The 12,603-nt window shown below is 49.5% G+C and overlaps 1 protein-coding gene across 7 annotated transcripts; it reads left to right on the forward strand.

Moving 5' to 3' along the window:
• The first annotated feature begins 1,708 nt into the window (after positions 1-1,708).
• On the forward strand, positions 1,709-12,026 carry LOC138225328 (uncharacterized). 7 transcript variants are annotated; one of them, XM_069185204.1, is made up of 20 exons: positions 1,709-1,901; positions 2,308-2,405; positions 3,351-3,493; positions 3,844-3,978; positions 4,191-4,353; positions 4,578-4,676; positions 4,840-4,967; positions 5,271-5,417; positions 5,826-5,918; positions 6,230-6,352; positions 6,464-6,589; positions 6,949-7,071; positions 7,427-7,575; positions 7,730-7,850; positions 8,522-8,710; positions 8,952-9,101; positions 9,407-9,478; positions 9,802-9,966; positions 10,404-10,469; positions 11,552-11,638. In XM_069185204.1, the coding sequence occupies exons 2-19, from the start codon at positions 2,315-2,317 to the stop codon at positions 10,452-10,454; spliced, it is 2,268 nt and encodes a 755-aa protein (XP_069041305.1). In that variant the 5' UTR covers positions 1,709-1,901; positions 2,308-2,314; the 3' UTR covers positions 10,455-10,469; positions 11,552-11,638. The 7 variants fall into 7 exon arrangements, with proteins under 7 accessions (XP_069041305.1, XP_069041306.1, XP_069041303.1 ...); XM_069185205.1 differs by lacking the exon at positions 11,552-11,638 and adding an exon at positions 11,349-11,534; XM_069185203.1 differs by having other exon boundaries at positions 1,710-1,901; positions 9,802-9,898; positions 11,552-12,026.
• The last annotated feature ends 577 nt before the right edge of the window (positions 12,027-12,603 follow it).

Genomic DNA, 12,603 nt, shown 5'->3' on the forward strand with positions numbered 1-12,603 from the left:
CCGAGGCCAAGGTAAGGAATCAGCCCAGCACACAGCTGCTCTGCTGCCAAACTCGAGTCACCACCCGTCCCACAGGAGACTCAGATCAGGACAGTCTGGGGGTGTCTCACAGAAACTGGGACCTAAACTGGCCACGATCTGGTTTCACCCCTGGGTTCTGGTAGGAGGTATCGCAGTGTCAGAACACTGACCAAAAGATTCAAAAACAATTTCTTCCCCAGGGCAGTCCGCATCATAAACAGCTCAAATTAGCACCTGCACTTTAAGGTACTGCACTGTTTGCACTATGTCCTGTCTTGGGTGTTTTATAATGTCTATTGTCTAAATGTATTGTCCATGTCTGTTTGTTATTTCTTTTTCCTCCACTGTTACTGGGTACAGCTGAACGAGTAGGCATTCCAACACACTTGTTGTATATGGCCAATAAAACATCTTGAATCTTGAAAGTGACTGCCTGCAGGAAAGCTTACTTTGCCTGTTCAGCAGTAGATGAAACTGACGAGTTCTGACAGAAGTGCTTATTTTATGTGCAGCTGCTTTTTGATACTACTCTTCTGGTGAAATGAATGTACTGAAAAGAAAAATTCTCAGAGTTCAGTTGGTTTTAGAAACTGAAGGAAAATGACCACTTGGAAGAAACACATGTTGCATATCCTGCTGTTAAACCTCCAGCCATTTGGGTTTCAGTCAAATGAGGAAAAAACCGATTCAACTTCAGTTCTTTTTCATTTCATCCAGAATGTCGTGGACAAGTTGTCATGAAGACAGGAAACAAGCTGTTTCACACAGAAATGGATCCAGCTCATGGTGTATCTGACAAGTATTTTCATATCCATCTGTTTTATTATTATATTAATAATCTAACATATTCCTACTGTATTCATGTTCTTCATTCAGGCCCCGCCCCCTGCTGATCACGGCTTCTGATTGGCTGAGTCGCAGCTCCGCGCGCTCGGCGTCTCCGCCTCCTCCGGCTCCGGCTCGCGGCTGCCCGCTCCGCTGAGGGCGCGAGAGGAGCGCAGCCGTTATTTGTGAGCGGCTGTGTGTCGGAGGAGCGATCGTCTCCCTGCGGCTGATCCCTGTGGAGGCGTGTGGGGCTCCTGAGGCGCGGCTCTCTCTGCCTCCTGTCACTGCGGAGAAGAGCCGAGGGCAGACCTGCAGCCCCGCTCCGCCGCTATGAGAACCAGCGGGTCTGCAGGACCGTCAGTCTCGGACCTCCTGCGGCCCAGCGACGGGTCTCTGCTGCTCCCGGCCGCAGGGCTTCACACACCGTGGCGCTGCTGCAGGGCGCTGCAAGACGAGCTGCTTCAAGACCAGATGTGTCGCTGCGGACTGGTTAGAGCACAAGGTCTGTGCGTGAGCGAGCGGAGTGACCATGAGGAGGAGCCGGAGAGCAGATCTGCAGGGCGAGTCTGGGTCACAGGAGGACTAATGAGCAGGCTGTGTCTGGGAGAGGTCTGGCAGGAGACTGGAGTGACAGTAGAAGCCCTGATGAGCGAGTCGTGTGAGAGAGGAGGGAGAGGCGAGTCTGGATGGAGGGAGGAAGGGGTGTCTGACGTCATATCGTGAGCAAGACGCTCCGCTCCGTGTTTTCTGAAACTTTCCGGCTGACACTTTGGAAATCAGACAATTAGTGCTTCTGTTGGTAAAGTTGGGAAAAATCAGAAAGCATATAAAATTGTAATTTTAATATCAAATATAGTGATTATAATGACTTATTAAACGTGAGCGTGACGTCGACACATCGGGATTGTGACGCAACAATTGCGGTCCGGGAAAGCGCTCCGGTGCTGCTGAGTCGCTCAGCGCTGATGCTCGTAGCGAAGAAAACACTTCAGCTCGACACGGCTTGTCAATATTCTCTGTCTTTTCACTGAAGATCCTGGTGGTTTACGGACGAGGTAGGGACCTGCCGAGGCTCCGTATCGCGGATCCGATTGTTCCTGTTTCTCCTGGGCAGATCGAGCGGTTATTGTGTGAACACGGTGTTCAGTGAGAGGGGGTTAAAAGCTCTGAACCTGCTGGAGTTTTATTAAAGCCCAGAGTGCAGATCTGAACAGGAATTCATTGCTGCTTCTGTTCCTGTCTCTGCTTTCACTGATGTGAAGAATTTGCTTGTGTTCTCAATATCCCGTGTCTGCCCTTCAGCCTGTTGGGTTGTATTCCAGTAGGACCAGCTGGTTAGAGAGAGTTCTGTGGTGTCTAGTGGGGCTGCACTGGCCTGTCAGCAGTACCTTGACTCCCAGTGTGTGAGAAGCGCCGTCCAGCTCCCTGCTTCACTGTGCTGTTCTACTGGCTGACTGACAGGTCCAAGATGAGCCCGAAGGAGTGCAGCTGTGAGCCCAGCAGGGTGAAGTGGCTCTCCTCCTGTGTGCAGCGCACAGGCTGCCAGTGCCCCGGGCCAGGTATGACACAGCTGGATCTAGACCAGTGCCCCCTGAAGCCAGTCCCCCCACACACTGACTCCTGGCTTCCCTTTCCACTGGGACTCCATCCCTGGGCTCAGCTCTGACTGACCTGAGGGGCTCTTCGCTGTCACCCTGCAGGTCTCCTCAGCTCAAGGCAGGGAAAGCAACAGCAGTCTCCTCATCTTTTCAACTAATGATGATTTGAGCAAAAATAAACAGAAGATTTAAGCTAAAATAATAAGATATAAAATAAAATAATTTAGTATGAGAGTATTTTTATGAAGACTAACATCCATGTAAGGTATGAAACTATTGAAAGTGTTTAAAATGAGTAACTCACAGTGGTTATGAAATGAGCTGTGTCTGAGTGATGTACTGCAATTATTCTTTCATTTACATTTAATTGTAAATTTGGGAAAAGCAAATCTATTGATGAAGATCTGTCCAAGTCCTTTTGACTGGGTGTGAGAGAAGGTGAATTAGAGGCTCTAATCCCCTTAGAGCAGCAGAAGGAGGTTCTCCACCTGGGAGCAGAGCTACTGCCTGATTCTTCTTCAACACTGAGATCCTCTGTTTGCGGAGGAGCAGCTGCTAACAGGACTGATGTGACCCAGAGAGCAGCTCTCTTTGTGGGCTCTTCAGGGTTCAGAAGTCCCAGTGGCTGCAGCTGTTATTCAGGACCATGAAAACAAAACCCTGCACTCTGAAGCCTCCTGCCCTTAGAGCAGATCTGTATTCCTCTCTACTGGAAAACTGTCCGGGGTGAAAGAGTCCCAGCTTTTATGGGCTGTGGATCAAAAATCATTTTCATCTTTCTAATTCTCAGACACGTGTCAGTAGGGTTATAGGTCCCTCAGACAACAGGTCAGTTTAAGAGTTTTCTCCCTAGAAGTCTGTGCTGCGGCGACACCAGTGTTTCCCCTGTCTGTGTGTCTGCTGTAGATGAGGTCCTGGCTGTTCTGGAGGGAATGAGCAGCTCTGATGAGGAATCTGGGAAGCTCCTGATAGAAGAGCTGCTCTCCCTCCTGCAGAGGAACACCAAGGGGACACTGCCAGTCATCCTGGGATTCCTCGAGAGCCCCCAGGTAACATGAAGGAGCTCCCTGCACACCTCCTGACATACTCGTTGCAAACGCACTCTAATCAGGAGCCCAGTGTGCTCCAAGATACTGTCTCTGCTGTTTCTTACAACTAGAAGTCAGAAGATAAGCCCTAACGTGTTGTCATCTTGACAGATGTGCTTGAGTGGAAGCCTGGGGTTTCTCTGTGTGTTTCCACTCCCTCGTGTGGTGAGCTGGGGTGGTTCTGCTGTTTCACCCTCAGTGCCCGTTGGCCAGGCTGACTGGCCCTGAAGGAGAAGCCTTTGAACAGACACTCTTGGTGCTGTGATGAGAGCAGCAGTCTCACCCCTGGCTTTGGTTCTTCCCTGCTCTAGGTGACAACTGCCCATCGCTCTGCTGTCCTCCAGGCAGTGGAGAAGCTGCTGCGCAAAACATCTGCGCAGCATCTGGATGAGTCCTTGGCCAAGAGCACCGTCTCGATGGCCTTGAATGAGATGACGATGTCACCGGTATGTAAACCCCTTTTATTCCTGCCTATCGAACTGTTGTCTTGCTGTAGTGCTGTGGTCTGTTTCCTTGCCTGTAGCACACATGATGCATCTAATGGAAGCAAATCATTGTATGTTAACTTGTGTGCTCATTGGCTTGATCCAAGCTGCAGCTTCAACTCCAATACTATTGACTCCCAAGACGCTCTGATCTCTTTTTACTGTTGTTTCAGAAATGGCTGCCTGACTGGCAACAGCCAGCCAGCAACATTGTCGTTTGTGTGGTGAGAGACCACTACGACAGTACCATGGATATGGTGCTGTCCTTCTTCCAGCCCGGAGTACTCCCTCACCACACGCTGCTGAATGCTGTAGGAGATATCTCCCGCAACTGCAGTAAGTTCTGTGCTGCTAATGGGGTGTGATCTGCACAGATATATTCCAGATTTTTTACTGTGCTGTATTTCAAACTTCATGATACTGCTCGTATCTGTCCATTCAAGCCCTGATACATGAGCTTATTATGAAGGCTCAGTGTTTGTTACTCATGCCGCTTCTGAGTCTCTAGTGTTATCATGAGCCCTGGTCCCTACCTAGTGTGAAATGTGTTTTCTTTGAAGGTCGTGACATAGCAAGGGATATAGTGAGACTTCTGGACCTGCTGGTGCCTGTTCTTCCCCTTGCTGTGACTGATAAAATGAAGGCAATGATGGCTTTTGGTAAGTGTGCAAGCTGTCTCATTTAGGGGGACAGTTGTTATCAATGCTTGGTTCCACTGGCAATCCACTGACAAGGCCTGTTCAGACCGCTTCCCACTGAACTACAGGACTGCTTTGATGTAGCTGAAGAGTGTAGCAGGCTGTTCCTCTCTTGTGTTGTCAGCATTGGAAGGCCTGTATGAGAGCTGGGCAAAATTCCAGGGTCCCGGGCAGTGTGTTCAGGACTGTTCAAGCCAGGTCATCATAAGTTTTGATGTAGTGCACAGATGGCTGCCATCTTCTGAGCCAAAGGTATGGGATCTTTAATCCAGTGTAGGTTATTTGACATCTTATTAATCATCCTGAATTCTCAGATGTTCTGGAGGAAAGAATGGACTTGAATGCCAAGAAAAGATGTGTCCATGCAGGTATTAGGGAAGGGTATCAGGGTCCAGGGTTCAGATCACAGTAAGCAAAGTTGAATAGGGTGTACTTATGAAGCAGGTTTTATTCATTGCTCAAAGCTGTTCTAACTGTCTGTGGTTTTAGACAAGTTTGCTTTCCTGTGACTGAATCCTTTCCTTGAGGATGATGGTGTTTGTGTTTTGTTTGAAGGTGACGGAGGCCATTGTCTTGGCCCTGGCAGCTATGTGCTGCCTGCTCCCTGAGGAGAAGCTTCAGAGTGAGCTGCCAGCAGTTTTACAGGCCTTCCAGCCACTGTATGCAGCTGAGCTGGACATCAGCTACTCCAGAATCAACAAGGTAGGGCTGTGACCGAGATGGGCCTTTAGGTGTACAGGTTGTGGATTGCGAGGTCCGTTTCTTTTAGAAAATGGATTTTGATTCCTTAAATTGTAGATCCAAACAATAACTAGTAGCACTTTCCCAGTGTCCCTTTGTCCACAAGCTCCAGTGATGTGCTGGTGAGGCCCAGTGCAGAAGAGGATTATGGTCTGTGGTGCCCCATGTGATTGTGGAAGGGTGTGAACAAGATGGATCTGCCAGGGGTAGAGTCCAGGGGAGGCGTTATCCTGCTCTGTCAGATTTTTGTGTGTGATCAAACTACCAAAATCCTAATGCTAATGTGTTATTGCATACACTGAGAGAGTGAGGCCTCTTGATGAAGCAGCAGTACCTCTCCAGATTGACTCCAACGTGCTCTTCTTTCAGAGTCTGAGTGTGCTTGTGGGGGCAGCAGTGCCGAAGGCCAGACCAGTGCTGGAATCCCAGCTGGAGCAGCTGCTGACCATGGTCCACGCCCAGGTAATGGGGACAGCAGCCCGCTCACCTGCACAGAGAGACGTTACTGTAGTCAGTAAGAGTGTCTGTCTGAGGGGTGAAGCCCTCAGGAGCCTCATCAATGACAGCAGCTCAGTGCTGTGATCTACCCCTCTCCACAGCTCATGGCAACACAGAAGTGTATCTGACTGCTGAAGCCCTTATTCATTCAGTTGAATGGATATTGATGGCTCGGCTCATTTTATCATGGCATTAGAACAGCAGTCCATGAGAGAGTGTGCATGATGCCCTTGTGGGTGTTGTAAGAGTGCTCTGATGCCTGTCTGGTGTCCCAGGATCTGGCAGTGCTGATGGGGCTGTGTGCCAGTGTGCACCTGGATGTGGTGCTGTCTGTGCTGAAGAGACTGGAGACCCAGCTGACTGACCCAGCCTTCCCCTGCAATGAGCAGGGCTCTAGGGTAGGTGTACTGCATCAGAGTCCTGACAGACAAACAGAAGCTGCTCTTAATGTCAGCATCTACCTACAAGTTTCAGCACCTTGATCTGGATTGTCATGCTTGTTACTGCAGAGTGATTTCACCTGTGCCCTGATTCTGTGCTATGGGCAAGTTGCACTTAAAGCACCTGCAGAGGATCTACTGCAGAGAATGGACACTGACTTTATGGAGAGACTGAGACACCATGTCACCACGAAGGTAGGCAACATGTCCTCCTTTAAGAACAAGAGATCTGACAGAGAGAACCTCACAGCTCCTGTCTGAAGAGTGTATTCAACCACTGATACATTCTGTAATGTGCTTCTCTAACGCAGGGAGGTATTCATAACAACTCTCAGGCAAAAGTTCTTCCTTATTTGTTCTGCTACTTTCCTGCAGTGTCTGGGTAGACATTGTTAATTATACTTCAACCTGATTGGATTGTTCTGGGGAGGAGGACACAGGGATACAGTGTCCAAGGCTGTCCAGGCTGTGAGTGTCCATCAGAGTCCAGGGCTGGTGGAGGTGAGGTGGCGTTTGGGCTGTCAGTGAGTGAGCTGCTGTGTGTCCCCCTGCAGGAGCCCAGTGTCAGACTGAGCCTGTGCCGCAGTGTGGGCATGATAGCGCAGGCAGTGCGCAGCGCCAGTCCCTCCGGAGCTCCCAGCTTCCCTGCCAAGGCCGAGCTCCTGGCGACAATGATGGTCAGTGTGTCTGACGAAGCCGCCTGTCTGCTGTTTTCCTACACGGATGCTCTGGACAAGCTGTATCCTGTCACTGTGAATCGGAGAACAGATAGTTTTTGAGAAGTGATTGGACGGGAAACTGTTTTGCTATTGATCAATACAGTTGTGTTTTTAGCTTTTTGGAAACACTGCTCCAGAAGTATTCAGAAAAATGACTCCTTTGTTCACACCTAGTGACATGATCCTGTGTCCTGTCTCTGAAGACAGCACTGAGAACTGCAACAAAGGGGCACTAGTGGACAACTTCAACAGTCAGTGTAACAGAGCTCATGTGATCTGTCTGAGATTGACCTGCTGTTCTTGTTCCCTGTAGGCTCTTGACCTGCTGCAATTCTTCGGCAGTAGTTATACTCTGGATGACAGCTTGGAAGAGAGTTTAAGGGAGGGGATATTATATCTGGCTGCACAGGACCTCAGACAGACCATCCAGTCCCTAGTGACCCTCATTTCTCCCTCTGAGAGGTAGAGCACAATTCTAACAGTGAGAAGCTCTTTGCAATGAGAAAAGCATCACAACAACAGCACTGTGTTGTGGCGTCAGTGTTTGTGTATTTTAGCTCTGAGAATGAGTTTGAATGCAGAGCCCTGCACTGACAGCTGGGGGTGTATTTTACAGCTCACTCTCGGAGGTGTGGCAGGTCCTCAGTACCAGCCAGGTGGTCTCGGACACCGTGAAGCACCTGGCTGATCATCTCGGCCTGATGAGGGAGATGAAGGTGGATGATCCAGAACTGGATGTAAGTGACTATAGAGCCAATCTGCTGGTGTTTCTAACTGAGCAGAGGACAGATAGTCAGACAGCTTACAGCTACAGCACGGAGGTACTGTCTCCCTGTAATATGTCGCTGCCCAAGAGCAGGCAGAGAGACACCAGCAAACAGGCAAGCGGCTGTGTGAACAAACAGCTCCCTGTTTGCAGCACAGGGACAGGCTGGTGAGCACAGAAAAGCGTGGTGCAGACCAGCAGCCCAAAGCCACGTCCAGAACAGGCCAGATCAAAGCTGGGTGAACACAGAGGCTCAGCACACAGCAAACTCCAAACTCAGAGCTGATGGTAATAAGCACAGTCTGTAAACAGACAGACACAGCACACAAGCACAAGAGGGTAATCTAGACAACAAAGGCAGGGTGAAGCTAGGGGCCAGTATCCGAGGAGCAAAGTCGGAAGACAGGGAGAAGCTTGAGACTTTTGGCCGAGTTCCTGAGCGCTGCCAGACCAAGGGCTTGTGTAGCTTGAACCACCTGAGTCAGGCGTGGGGGACAATTATCTTCAGATGTGGCTGGCTAGCACGTCAATTTTAGCTGTCCCTTCTGCTGACCAGCAGCGACCAGCATGACCCTCCCTCAGTGTAACCCTTGTCCCAGCAGTACTGGGAATGAAGGCCGACTGGTGTCCTCCTGTCTTCAGATCAACAGACACACAGAGGAGCAGCTGGCAGCTCAGAGCTCAGCCCTGACAGAGCAGGAGACCCCAGCTGAGCCAGTTGTTCTGCAGGCTCTACTGGGCTTGATCACTGTCCTGTCCATCGCGGACAAGAGTCAAGCCAAAGCACTGGTGCCCTTTGTGTACTGTAGAGCCAGGCCCTGCTTGGAAAGTGTAAGTTTTTTAGGATGTTCTTTATTCAAATATTGTGTCATTTGTTTTTGTCTATTAAATTTAAATATAACGTTTGTAATTGTAATCAATTGGATATCCATGATTACAGTGTTTGTTCTTTGAGCTACTGAGCTACAGTGACAGTGGGCTCAGACTCCAGCCCTGAGAGGAGAAATAAGTGGTGACAGTTTGTGTGTGTCTGTGTGTAAAGTTTCCCTCTTGTCCTGTGTCTGTGTTACAGGAGAGCCCGGAGGTCCGCAGAGTCACAGTGGTTCTGCTGGGGCAGCTGGTCAGGCTGGGCTCTGAGAAAGCCCGGCTCAACAAAGAGGTCCACAGCTCCCTGGTCAGCGTGCTGCTGAACCTGACTGACCCCAGCCCAGAGGTCATCCAGGTAAAGACACAGAGCTGCCGCTGGCTGGGCTGAGCCTGTGGGACTATGGGTCTTCTCACGTCCTTCTTTGATATTGATACTTGTCACCTATCCAGTGTTTGACCAGCTTTGCAATTGGCGAAGAAAAAAAACCCTACAGTCAGTACGAACTTGTAGCCTGTAAATCTAAACATTCAGAGGGTTACTATCAAGGATGTGTCAAAGGGTTTCAGGGCTGGCTTCTATTTTCTGACATTTGTGTAGTTTCTGTTTAATTTGGGCTCTGTTTCAAGATAAACTGGTTTTGACAATGTGGATTTCCCCAGGCCAGCTGGACAGTCCTACAGCACTTCACCCTGGAATGTGTGCTGTCCATGAAGGAGATGTGCAGGATCCTGGTGAGTGAGGTTCTCCTGGGGCTGGCTTCTGGGCTGCTGGTGAGAGAGGGGAGCACACCCTGCTTTTGGGACACAAACACACAAAGACTTGTGTCAGATTTAGGAAATATATTTGTGCTAAACCAGGCTTACACTGAGCACTAATTACAGTGAGTAGCAGTTTATATCCAGATTATAATCACAGTAGTGCTGATGAGTTCATACACTCTCATTAGATGGATTAGAGGTGTTTATGTGTAATGGAGGGCTGTCTCTCACATGGGGGCTCCTGTACAGTAGTAGCGTGCTGTCTCACACTGCCCTGCAATATTCCCTGTGTCCAGATAACGAGTGGGCAGTTCAGCCTGGCCCAGAGGCTTGCACTCCAGGGTGCACAGAGCAGAAGGGCCTGGGTTCGGGAAAGTGCTGCCATCTTCATTGGTAAGAGCTCAGTGACAATGAGAAGAGTGATTGAGGCTCAGTGTAGAGATGATGCTCCACTGGTAAAAGTGAGTTGTGCTGTGGTTAGTGATGAGGGTATTGCCGGGATGGGAATTCAAGCATTAAAACGCTACTCTGTAGGTTTCCCTTGAAACAGGTTTGAGTCTGAAGGTGTTTGATCACTGGGGTTTTCTCAAAGGACTCAGGCTCTGATATGTCACACTAGTAAAAGGCCTCTAGTAAGAAGGCTCTAGTATGTCTAGCTACAGTAGTCTCATTTCGGCAGCAGGACACTGGGCACCACTTTCAGCCTTTTTCTGTCTAGTGTTTGAAATGCATTTTTCTGTCAGTAATGAGGCAGGTTAATCAGACTTACCAATGTCACCAGGAAACACATTTCCATGAGCTGCTCTCCATTCAGAGTGTTGGCAGTGTGCGCTGGTGCAGTATCCTGTGTGGTGCTGTGTGTGCAGGAGCTCTGCTGTTCAACCCCTCTGTGTTTCAGGCCTCCAAGTGCAGCAGCTGCAGAGGAGACTCTGCTCTTGTTTCGCTCTGAGAAGAGCTCAGCGAGGTAACGATGCTTGTGTTTTGTGTCCAGTATGTTGACCAGTTGTTCTTGTACAGTATATAATAATTAATAATAATAATTGCTTACACTGGTCTGCTTAGCACTTTTCTGGACACTCCACTGAAAGCGCTTTACAGGTAATGGGGATCCCCTCCACCACCACCAATGTGCAGCCCCACCTGGATGATGCGACGGCAGCCATAGTGCGCCAGAACGCTCCCCACACATCAGCTATCAGTGGGGAGGAGAGCAGGGTGATAAAGCCAATTCATAGATGGGGATTATTAGGAGGCCACGATTGGTAAGGGCCAATGGGAAATTTGGCCAGGGCGCTGGGGTTACACCCCTACTCTTTTCAAGAAACACCCTGGTTTTTTTATGACCACAGAGAGTCAGGACCTTGGTTTGACGTCTCATCTTAAGGACGGCACCTGTTTACAGTATAGTGTCCCCGTCACTATACTGGGGCATTAGGACCTACATGGACCACAGGGTGAGCGCCCCCTGCTGGCCCCACTAACACCTCTTCCAGCAGCAACCTTAGTTTTTCCCAGGAGGTCTCCCATCCAGTTACTGGCCAGGCTCACACCTGCTTAGCTTCAGTGGCTTAGTATTTAGTATTTTAGAGTCTGTTTAACCAGAGATTCTGGCTGTAGCCTCTCACACCATAGATACCCAGTGTACAAAGTTTTGAGAAGTTCAGAGCATGGAGATGAAAAATGTATAGTTGGCCTGTTTAGCAGGTTTTTGTGGAATTGCACAACTGTAGTTGCTCTGCTTTATTTTATTCTTTTTAGAGACTTGTGCGGTCTGTGAATTACAGTGTGGCCGTTTCTTCCAGCTTCATAGTTTGACATTTTTGACTACTGTTCCTTCTGACAGTGAAGAGAACACAGATGTCACACAGAAAGGATCTCACACTCCTTCTTTAACCCCACTGCATGAGGTCCAGACCTGCTGCTCTGCACAGTGTCTCCTAACTCACACCTGCTGGGCAAGAGCTGGATCAGCACTGCAGCTGTGTGTCAGGAGCTGAGCAGGACTGCAGAAACCCGAGTAACAGCCTCGTCTCTTTCCTCCCGCAGCCCTGAGGATCCTGCTGCAGGACCCAGAGCCGCAGGTGCGGGAGAGGGCTGCTGAAGCCATGGGGCTCTTCGCCCGGCCCTGAGCAGCACTCTGGAGTCGGGGCGCCCCTCCCCAGCCACTGCAGAGACACCTGGGCGTCCCAGCTTATTCTGGACCAGACAGCACACCTCTCTCTCTCCTCCACACACAACTTTGTGTTTAAATAAATTACACAACGTGTACAGAAGCTGGTTTTCATTCCAGAATGTATGAATGGTGCTGAACCAACACTGAAGTGTATGAAGCGCTTTTCTGTCTTCAGTCTGCAAGTGTTCAGACAGGAGAAGCTGGAAACAAGCTGTTTCACACAGAAGTACAGAATACAGAGCAGTGAAGTGCAGGAGAGAGACAGAGGGGCGCAGGAGAGCTCAGGTGATTCAGCTTCAGCCCAAACCGGCGAGTCTGTCCACCCATCAGTCCGCTGACCTCCTGCGGCACAGCGGCAGGTCTCTTGCTCTCCTGGCCCACAGGGATTTCTCACACCGCCGCCCTGCTGCAGTGTGCTGGGAGTCGAGCTGCTCTGAAAGTGTGATGTGCTTTTACAGATTGTTGAGAGCACGAGGTCTGTGTGTGAGGGAATGAAGCAGGAACATTATAATGCACAGTATAGCAGACAGATCTGTCTGTTGCAAATCTAGATCATTCTTTCATACAATCGGTGCAGCAAATGAACATGAATTGTCTTGGTTTGGTTTGGTTGGAGATTTTTATGATCAGGAAAAGCCACGGTGATGGTGTAGCGTGAAAGACAAAGCAGCAGGTCTGTGGAAAGTGGGAGGAAGCTGCAGTCTGAAGTGATCGTGGGGAGACGCATGTCTGAGGTCATGTCATAAAGAAGAAGCGCTGCTCTGTGTCTTCACACACTTTCCAACTGACACTGGAAATAAGAGAACCATTTGCTTGTGGGGAGAGCAGGAAGAATACTAAGTTGTATAATAACTTTCAATCAATTAATAATATTAATGATTGTAATCACTGATTATGCGCATGTGTCACGTAGTGGCAGCAGGAT

Source organism: Lepisosteus oculatus, chromosome 27 (assembly GCF_040954835.1).
Source record: "Lepisosteus oculatus isolate fLepOcu1 chromosome 27, fLepOcu1.hap2, whole genome shotgun sequence".
NCBI classification, from domain to species: domain Eukaryota; kingdom Metazoa; phylum Chordata; class Actinopteri; order Semionotiformes; family Lepisosteidae; genus Lepisosteus; species Lepisosteus oculatus.

Bases quoted from the DNA above. Each gene is read 5' to 3' on its own strand.
- LOC138225328 (XM_069185202.1), top strand. From the start codon at position 2,315: ATGAGCCCGAAGGAGTGCAGCTGTGAGCCCAGCAGGGTGAAGTGGCTC. The intron at 2,406-3,350 runs GTATGACACAGC...TGTCTGCTGTAG, and splicing joins CTGCCAGTGCCCCGGGCCAG to ATGAGGTCCTGGCTGTTCTG. The intron at 3,979-4,190 runs GTATGTAAACCC...CTGTTGTTTCAG, and splicing joins ATGAGATGACGATGTCACCG to AAATGGCTGCCTGACTGGCA.